General features: G+C 49.7%; 2 protein-coding genes across 5 annotated transcripts; one reads left to right on the top strand and one right to left on the bottom strand.

Moving 5' to 3' along the window:
- Nucleotides 1-120: 120 nt before the first annotated feature.
- WHR1 (winged helix repair factor 1) lies at nucleotides 121-6704 on the bottom strand. 2 transcript variants are annotated; one of them, XM_079934265.1, is made up of 7 exons: nucleotides 6539-6704; nucleotides 6245-6381; nucleotides 2426-2521; nucleotides 1997-2136; nucleotides 1049-1146; nucleotides 790-937; nucleotides 121-588 (listed from the first exon to the last, which is right to left on the bottom strand). In XM_079934265.1, exons 1-7 carry the CDS (start codon nucleotides 6636-6638, stop codon nucleotides 543-545), a joined length of 765 nt encoding a protein of 254 aa, XP_079790391.1. In that variant the 5' UTR covers nucleotides 6639-6704; the 3' UTR covers nucleotides 121-542. The 2 variants fall into 2 exon arrangements, with proteins under 2 accessions (XP_079790391.1, XP_079790392.1); XM_079934266.1 differs by lacking the exon at nucleotides 2426-2521.
- Nucleotides 6705-6942: 238 nt separating this feature from the next.
- On the top strand, nucleotides 6943-9273 carry DXO (decapping exoribonuclease). Of its 3 annotated transcripts, none has more exons than XR_013830165.1 (7): nucleotides 6943-7175; nucleotides 7380-7778; nucleotides 7943-8178; nucleotides 8263-8482; nucleotides 8606-8741; nucleotides 8862-8985; nucleotides 9071-9206. XR_013830165.1 is itself a non-coding variant. In XM_079933999.1 (7 exons), exons 2-7 carry the CDS (start codon nucleotides 7426-7428, stop codon nucleotides 9219-9221), a joined length of 1191 nt encoding a protein of 396 aa, XP_079790125.1. In that variant the 5' UTR covers nucleotides 6943-7175; nucleotides 7420-7425; the 3' UTR covers nucleotides 9222-9273. The 3 variants fall into 3 exon arrangements, 2 of the variants coding, with proteins under 2 accessions (XP_079790125.1, XP_079790124.1); XM_079933999.1 differs by having other exon boundaries at nucleotides 7420-7778; nucleotides 8891-8985; nucleotides 9071-9273; XM_079933998.1 differs by having other exon boundaries at nucleotides 8891-8985; nucleotides 9071-9273.

Below are 9273 nucleotides of genomic sequence, written 5' to 3'. Positions count from 1 at the left end.
CATGCCACAGGGGGAACTGACCTCAGTGTCCCTTTTTAATCTCTGAACAATGAGGCAAAGCTCAGGCCCAACTTTGGCTTTACCTCTACCCCCAAAACGAGGTGCCCGGACACACGTGTCACATTAAACAAAAGACATCCAGAAAATATCACAGGGAGAAGTACTTTATTTGGCAATTTCAACCCAACATGTAGGGAAAAGAACCCTGTCCTCCATTGGCAGCCTCACCAGAAACCCCTCCTTCCTATCCCAAGACAGAACAGTGGCAGCACCTTGCTGCATGAAAGGCAGCAGCCATGGCCTTGGCGCCGTTTCTGGCTCCACCTGCATGAAAGGGCAGAGAAGCATCGCCCAAACCCCCCACTGGGTCAGAGCCCAGGTAAACAGCAGCAGTCACATCTGACCCTCTGCAGAGACACGAGCCCAACACTCATCCTGGCTCCCAAGCCTTCCTAAGGTGACCCTGTCTCAGCCAGGGCAGCCAGCACTCCTGGGCCCCTTGCTCCCCACGCCGGGGAGCTGTGCAACGACGAGCAGAATCCTCATGTCTCTGGCAGGCGGAGGAGGGTTCCAGAAGTGGTGGAGACACTGTGCAAGAGAAAGACAAGGCTGGAGCCAGACACCTAGGCCTAAGGTCTGAGGAGAACTGAGTCTGGCCGAGGATGTTCCCGGGTTCCAGAGAACGAGAGAGGAGCTGGGCTCTGCTAGTGAACGAAGCGCGAGTGGGGAGAAGACCCAACCTTGGGTCATTACACCGTCATCTGCCAGAGGCTGGGGGGCAAGACTCACCAGTCCACCAGCTGGGCCCCAATGAGGTCATGCACATGGTAAGCGAGGCCGAGTCGTGCCGCGGCAGGTGCCCGCCGGCCCAGGAGCTCTGAAAGGAGCAGCTCCCGGTACTTGGCCTTTCGGACCATACCGAGTACAGCCTGGCGCCCTGGAGGAGAGGTGGCACGGGAGAGGGGAACGGTGAGTAAGGCCTGGAGGCCTGAGGAGTCACCAAAAAGTGTTCTTGAGGGGTTGCGGGCCTGAGCTGCAGACAGGATACCTTTAACAAAATATTTGATGAATCTCCCAGCTCCAGGCACGGCTAGCCACCAACTTCCAGCATCTCGGACAGTGAGGACCCCGGCATTCACCAGCTGCCTAAGAAGGGGGAGATGAGGCATTCGCTCTGAGAACCCTCTCTCCTCCCGGCCACTAATGTTTGGACACTAAGTCTCCAGAAGCCTGGGCACCCAGGCAAAGGGACTGGATGACAGAAGCCGAGCCTGGAGCAGTTCTCTGCTCACACCACGCTGCTCAGTGCCCCGTGCCCTTGCTTGCTCTGTTCTCCTACCTGGCTGCCCTCCCCCAACTCTTTCTTCTCCTGTTATCATTACATGTTCACTAAAACAGCTCCTCCTCTCCGAAGCCCTCCTTGACCACACGCCCTGACACACTCTCAGTCCCACCACCAGGGGAGAAACAGAGGCCTTTCTCCCGAGCTCCTGCCACTTCCTACGCACACCCCACCATAGCTCTTCCCACATCTTACTGAAAAAAAAGTTTATAAAATGCTTTCATGTATACCATGGGTTACAAAGTAGGGAGCTGGAGCCAGACCCAGCCTCCTGAAACGATATTTCTATTTAGCCCTTGCCCAGTTGTTGTTCTTTTGAATGCGAATGCTTTTCGGGCATCACGGCTGCTACCATTCTCTATTCCCTTGGTCTCAGCATGATTCCCATCAGGCATTTATGGCTCCTGCCAGGCCTCTCTCTCTATTTGATTAGCCACCCAGATCTCTTAAATTGTAGTCCAGGGCTCTTTCCAAGGCCCCAGATGGGAGAGGCCTCTTCTCTTGGGGGCGGAGCACAAATTTAGGTTATTTTGTTAAAAAGAAGAGTCAGCGTTTTTAACAGGTTCACCAGAAGAAAGAGGACAAGGCTGGATGGGACTGGAGGGAGGTAGGGAGGGGCCAGATGCCTGATTCTGTTGGTCCCGCAGGTCTCACGTGATTTCTGGGTCCCTGAAGCCAAAGGTCTGAATCATTTGGTCCTGCTGGAAACTAAGGTCACTACAGGCTGGAAGTACTGAAGCCAGAAACTTCTGCACTGCACCAGCGTATGGGCGGCCATCACAAGCCTTGAGGACCTGGAACCAGAAATGAGACACAAGGTCTGGTCCCACCTTCACCCCCAACTGACCTCTATCCCCAAGACAACATTTCTCTTCCTATGTTTTTCCTTCTAATCAGGTCCTTCTACCTCTCATGCTTTTCCTCTTCCTCTTCTTCCTCTCCCTCATACCAATACTTACCAGAGACCTGTGCCCTCTCTGTGAGATGTGAGGTGGGGGACTTGCCTCTCTTCTTTTTATTTCCATTCCCTAATTTCCCTGTACCCCCTCCCCTGGCCCCCATGACACACACAGTCACACGCACTCTGGTCCTATAGTCCTCAGTGAAGATGATTCCTTGGGCGTCCAAGTCGAAGCCTAGTTGGATGATTCTGATCTCCCCCTGCTCTTGAAGCGCCTTCTGTCTCCACAGAGATGACAATGAAAAGAAGGGTGTCAGGGTAAGATGCTCTGCTATACTCTGGACACCTGTGCAGGGAGATTTTGTTTGCAAGTATTGGGGAGTTTTTTTCCTCTAAAAAACTAAGGAAAAATTATGGGGAGAGAGACAATCAAGTGGATCACCAAATAGTCTCTTCCAATTAGTCTTTCACCCACTCACCTTATCAGTTATCTGTTAAACAATCAATACATATTTTCTAAGACCAATCATAGGCAGACACTAAGATAAAATAGTGATTAAGACATGGGCCCTGCCCTCAAGGATTAACAGTCTAGATTTTGGGTGGAGAAGGTGGAGAGGAATATGGGATAAAATGTTTAAAACAAATAAAAATAAACCAGGACTTGTGTTTCTAGGAATATAGCAAGACTAACTCACCCACTGAAAATTAAGTAAAATGCTGCAAAAAATATTATTTAAAAATTGTTTAAGCAGTAAAGAGCTCACAAGATAATAAGGAATTACCAGACTAATATAATATCTAAGTGAAAACAAGAACTCACAGAAGTAATTGGGGGACTTCCCTGGTGGCACAGTGGTTAAGAATCTGCCTGCCAATGCAGGGTACACGGGTTCAAGCCCTTGTCCGGGAAGATCCCACATGCCACGGAGCAACTAGGCCCGTGCACCACAACTACCGAGCCCGCACTCTAGAGCCCTCGAGCCACAACTACTGAAGCCCGCGTGCCTAGAGCCCGTGCTCCACAACAAGGGAAGCCACCGCAATGAGAAGCCCACAACGAAGAGTAGCCCCCGCTCACAGCAACTAGAGAAAGCCCGCATGCAGCAACGAAGACCCAACGCAGCCAAAAATAAATAAATAAATGAACAAAATTTTTAAAAAAAAGAGATAATAAGGTATGGGAAGTATTTGAAGAGCCAATAACAAAATCACAAAAGTACATTAATCCAACTCGTATAAACTCACAGAATAGACAAAATAGTAATCAGTGAGGAAATGAAAGATTTCAATAATTTTAGTTACTAAGAAATTAGTAACTGAATAATGCACATTCTTTTCAAATACATAGAATATTTAGCAAAACTGACCACATAGCACAAAGCATGTCTCAATAAGCTTCAAATGACTGAAATCATATTGTGTACGTCCTATGGCCATAATATCATTTATGCCAGAAATCATTAACAACAAGGTAATTAGAAAATGTTTAGGAAGTAAGACATACATTTCTAATCAACCCAGTAAGTCAAAGAAAAGTCACAAAGGAAATTAGAAGATATTTTGAAATGAATGATAATGAAAACATATACCAAAACTTGACAGATGATATAGATATATATCTATATATGTATATATATAGATAGATATGTAGATATATCTATATAGCTATATATATATCTATATATCTATATATATATCTATATATCTATATATATATAGATATATATCTATGATATAGATATATATCTATTTCAGAACTTAGGGGGAAACTACAGTCTGACATGCATCTATTAGAAAAGAATAGAGGATAAAAATTAATGGGGAAAAAAAGTAAAATAAACCCAACAGTAGAGGGGAAACATAAATGAGATGGAAAACATGCATGCAAGAGAGAGCAACAAAGCTAAATGATAATTCTTTGAAAGATTATTAAAATTGATAAACCCTGGTGAGACTGACCAAGAAAAAAGGGGGAAAGGGGAACCTAGAAAAAGCAGATAACCAACATAAAGAATGAAGAAAGGATCATCACTCAAGATTCTACAGACAATAAAATGAGATTACAAACTTTATGCCAATAAATTTGAAAATTTAGATGAAATTGACAAATTCTTAAAAAATACAATTTCTTCCACTAGAATGGGCAAAATGGGATATATTCATAGAACGGAAATCTATGAAAATGAATTAACTATAGCTACATGTAACAACTCGGATGAATCTCAAAAATATTCATCTAATGAAACAAGATGTAAATAAATACATATGGTATGATTTTGTTTATATCAAGTTCAAAACTAGGTAACTAAGCTATATAGCTTATGGATAAACATATAGATGGCATAAGGAAAACCAAGGGAATGATTATCATACCAGTCAAGTATGTCACCTCCCAGGGACTTAAGACATTTTGATCAGAGAACGATTTATGTGGGTTATTGGTCGTGTTGTACAGTCTGACTTGGGTGACGGTTAAGTGGGTATTTGCTTTATAAACATTCTTTAAATTGTGTGTGTTTATATTTTCTTTTGTGCAATTTTAAAGCTTTTCTAAAATTTAAGCTAACACCAATAGGTTAAAAACAACAAATACTCTATAAGGAGTGGTTCTAACTTGCTTCCTTAAGAGACTGGAGCTAGTCTCCATCTTCCTTTTCTTCTATTCTTTCTTCCTGACAGGTTGCCAAGTGCTAAATCCAACTGGATATTATTTTACTTGACCTCATCACAGACCACCGCCTTGAATCACAGGTTCTAACACTGCCACTGAACCACAAATTTTAAGGCACATTAAGAATCACTTGGGGCAGTAGCTTTAAAATGTAGATTCCAAGGTCCTACCTCAAGAAATCTTAATTCATTCGCACTGAGAGAGTCCCAGGAACCTGTAGTTTTGAATAAGCAGTCCAGGTAATTTGGTACATGTAGAACTCAGGACATACTCTGAGAAACACTGCCTTAAATGCTGGTATCTCCCAGCATTGGGAATTTGGCTCTCTTATCTGTCACTGCAAACCTGGGGTCCTTAACCTTTGGCCTCAGAGGATCTGTGAAACAATCCCCTGCCCCCCAAATTGTACACATGCCATATATATATATATATATATATATATATATATATATATATATATATATATATATATATATGCATTTTTCTGGAGAGAGCCATAGCTTTCATTGTCTTCTAAAGTTTGTGAAAAGGTTAAAAACTGCTCCTCTCCTCCCTCTTCCTATCAATCTCATCCATATCCACAGACTGAACAACTGCTCACATCTCGATGACTTCCAGTTCTGTATGAGTGGCCCAGAATTCTCCAAACCCTCACCCAACTGTCTACTGCCCAGTTGCCTTTGGATGCCCCACAAGCACCTCCAACTCAACTTGTGCAAAATCAAACACATCATCTGCCCCCAACAATTCAATGTTCTCCTACTCTATTCACTCCACCAACTACTCAGTCATCCAGAAAATCCGAAAGTTATTCTGGATTCCTCCCTCTTCCCACTCTCCACATTCCTCACCCATCCTCTCCCTCCCTATACACTGCCCTCATTTAGGCCTTCACCTGTTCTCAGCTGCAATATCTTCCTAATTGATCTCCCTACCTCATCTCACTGCTTCCAATCCATGCAAAACACCGTTCTCTCTCCTGTTGAACATTCTCTACCAGCTCACCGCCTTCGATGGAAGATGGAAATACTGACGTACAAGGCCTGTCCTAATCTGACGTCTGCCTGCATTCCTAGCGCTGTAGGCTCGAACCACGCACGGTGACTCAGTTTCCCCAAAAGCTTCGCTCTTCCACCTTCATGATTTGGCATGCTCTCTGTAGCATTCTCCTTGGCACCGCAGTGCCTGGCGCAATGCCTGGCCCAGAAAGACCCAACGCTTGCTGAATGGCAGAATAGCTGGTGGACCGAGTGAGTGATGGGGAGAACCTCGTAAGTGCCCGCAAGGCACGGAAGCGCCTTCGGTCGGTCGCTCTGACGCCCCTCACCAGCTGCCGGTCAGCCACCGTCCGGTCGGGCACTAGGCTGTACACCTGGCTCCTCAGCGCGATGGGCGGTAGCGCATCCTCAAACAGGACTCGCGGGAACAGCCGCAGTAGCTCCGCAACTGCCGCGCGCGCAGACCCTGGGAGGAGAGACCGGGTCACTGAGACGTGAACGGGGGCGGGGAGAAGCGGGGGTACGACCCTGGGGGTGCTGTTGTCCCAACATACAGGGTTACCAGAGGTGAAGCCGCTCCCACCTGGGGGTCTTTAGCCTCGCCCCGGGGTTGCCATAGTTACCTGACTCTCCCCGCAAAGGATCTGCCTCTACATCCCCTCCTTCCCGCCGCCTCTTCTGTCCGAAGGCCTCCGGGACCAGGCGATGCCTCTTCCGGTTCATATCCCGGGATCCTGTGGATGCGGGGAAGAGGTAGACAGATACTGAAGGAAGAGAACACGAAAATAGTCATCCGGCGCAGAGGAGTGACGCACGGGCTCCCTGGGCGTCCCCCGCTTCGAGACCAGTCAGCCCGGTCTTAATAGGCCGACGTAGTGACGAAAGGGGCGTCAACTTGTCATCCCTTTGGCCCTTGCTGGGAGGGGCGGTGCCAATACAGATACAAGCGCCACCCTCATTGGCTGAGGCCCCACGTCCGCTGCTGATTGGCTTCCTCTGAGAGCCACACGTCGGGAGAGACCTGGGAGGTGCGGAGGGGCACAGGTGGCCACGCTGTGATCTCCTTCCTGGTGTAAAGCGCACTAGCGCCCCCCACCCCCAGAAGGGTTAGGCCGCCACTGTCGCTGAGTGATTGCGTCATCGAGAGCGGGGGGGGGGGGTCGGGGGCGGACCACCTTTGCGTCCCTCTTCGACATGTGAGGTACCTGCCATGACGTCATAGCTCTGTGAAGGTGGAAGTCGAGGTTGGCGGGATTTGAGGTAACCAGATCCTTGATCTGAGCCCAGACATCCTTCCTAACCTCACTGCGTTTGGAGGAACTGGGGGTGGGGGTATAGGTCAAGGGAAAAGGTGTGATGTGCACCTGGCCATGGTTCTGTTTGAGGACATGGGGCCTGCATGTTTCAGATCCAGAGCCTGGCCATCTGGAGGCTTAGTCCTGACTAGAAGTCTCTCTTCTCCAGCCCTTCTCTTTAAAAAGGGAACTTCCCCGTCGTCTCTCAGGACCTCATGGAGTCCAGAGGGACTAAGAGAGGAGCCGAAAAGATAGAGGAAGCCGAGCCTTGGAACAAGCTCCTCCCAGCGTCCTCACTGCCCACAGACCCTGCCCTCTACGTTGGACCATTTCCTTTCTACCGGCGCCCTTCTGAACTGGGCTGCTTTTCCCTGGATGCACAACGCCAGTACCATGGAGATGCTCGAGCCTTGCGGTACTACTGCCCACCTCCCACTAATGGTCAAAGCCCCAACTTTGACCTCAGAGACGGATACCCTGATCGATACAGGCCCCGGGATGAAGAGGTCCAAGAGAGGCTGGACCACCTGCTATGCTGGGTCCTGGAGCACCGAGGCCGGCTAGAGGGGTGAGCAAAGCATAGCACACAAGTAGCTCTAGAGACCTACACCTACCCTCTAGAACTGGGAGAGCCAAAGCGGGAGTGGGGTCAGCCCTTATGCTATTCTTTGGGGGGAGCCGTGTGCGCCAATGCTTGTGTCAGACCTTCAGCCCTTAACTCCTCCCTCTCAGGGGTCCAGGCTGGCTGGCAGGGGCCATAGTGACGTGGCGGGGGCACCTGACAAAGTTGCTGACGACACCATATGAGCGGCAGGAAGGCTGGCAGCTGGCGGCCTCCCGCTTCCAGGGGACACTGTACTTGAGTGAGGTGGAGACGCCGGCTGCTCGGGTTCAGAGGCTTACCCGGCCACCCGTCCTCCAGGAGCTTATGTACATGGGGTACAAGTTCGAGCAGTACATGTGTGCAGGTGAGTACCCCCAGCTCTGTGGCCCACTCCCCCTTCCCCAGAGACTGAGGCCCCAGCCCTGCTCCTGTTTCTCTTCTTGTGCAGACAAACCTGGAGGCTCCACAGATCCCTCTGGGGAGGTCAACACCAACGTGGCCTTCTGCTCTGTGCTACGCAGCCGCCTGGGAAACCATCCTCTGCTCTTCTCCGGGGAGGTAGACTGCATAGACCCCCAGGCCCCAACCACACAGCCCCCCACCTGCTATGTGGAGCTCAAGACCTCCAAGGAGATGCACAGCCCTGGCCAACGGAAGAGCTTCTACAGGTTCAGGATGGGGGCGGGCAGGTTGAGAGCCTAGGATTGACAGCTGGGAAGGGGACTTGGGGGAAGAGGAGGAGGCTGGAGGGTGGTGGAGGGGTCCCACTGACCCCTTGCCTTTCCTGACAGACGGAAGCTCCTGAAATGGTGGGCTCAGTCATTCCTTCCGGGGGTCCCAAATGTTGTTGCTGGCTTCCGTAACCCAGAGGGTTTTGTCTGTTCCCTCAAGACCTTTCGTACCATGGAGATGTTTGAATACGTCAGGGTAAGGCAATGGTGTCACAGCTCCCACCTGTATCCCCCCCACTGTGCCAAGACCACAGGTCCAGTGTCCAGGGATCTGTAGTCCACCTTCCCCTTCTCCCACCCTCGCCCTCACTGCCAGTCTTCTGCATCCTCCTGGGCTTTCTCCAGAATGACCGTGATGGCTGGAATCCCTCCGTGTGCATGAACTTCTGTGCTGCCTTCCTTAGCTTTGCCCAGAACACAGTTGTCCAGGATGACCCCAGGTGAGGCATTCAGCTCTGTCCCTCCCCTCTGGGTCCCAGAAGCTCAGCCTCCAGCCCTCAACTTGGGACTCCATCTGCCCCGCAGGCTCGTCTACCTCTTCTCCTGGGAGCCTGGCAGCCCAGTCACAGTGTCTGAACATCGAGATGCACCCCATGCCTTCCTGCCTACATGGTACGTGGAAGCCATGACCCAGGACCTCCTGTCACCCCCCAAGACACCCTCCCCCAAGGACTGATGCTTCGCAGGGGCTGGTCCTGTTTCTGTGTGCACAGATAAAGGCATATTTC

Source organism: Stenella coeruleoalba (assembly GCF_951394435.1).
Source record: "Stenella coeruleoalba genome assembly, chromosome: 10".
NCBI classification, from domain to species: domain Eukaryota; kingdom Metazoa; phylum Chordata; class Mammalia; order Artiodactyla; family Delphinidae; genus Stenella; species Stenella coeruleoalba.
This window is presented reverse-complemented; position numbering and strand designations above follow the sequence as displayed.

Coding starts and splice junctions, on each gene's coding strand:
- DXO (XM_079933999.1), top strand. CDS start 7,426: ATGGAGTCCAGAGGGACTAAGAGAGGAGCCGAAAAGATAGAGGAAGCC. Junction 8,483..8,605: donor CAACGGAAGAGCTTCTACAG/GTTCAGGATGGG, acceptor CTTTCCTGACAG/ACGGAAGCTCCTGAAATGGT. Junction 8,742..8,890: donor AGATGTTTGAATACGTCAGG/GTAAGGCAATGG, acceptor GGCTTTCTCCAG/AATGACCGTGATGGCTGGAA.
- WHR1 (XM_079934265.1), bottom strand. CDS start 6,638: ATGAACCGGAAGAGGCATCGCCTGGTCCCGGAGGCCTTCGGACAGAAG. Junction 2,522..6,244: donor CGGTGGCTGACCGGCAGCTG/GTGAGGGGCGTC, acceptor CTGTGGAGACAG/AAGGCGCTTCAAGAGCAGGG. Junction 938..1,048: donor CATCAAATATTTTGTTAAAG/GTATCCTGTCTG, acceptor CCTCTCCTCCAG/GGCGCCAGGCTGTACTCGGT.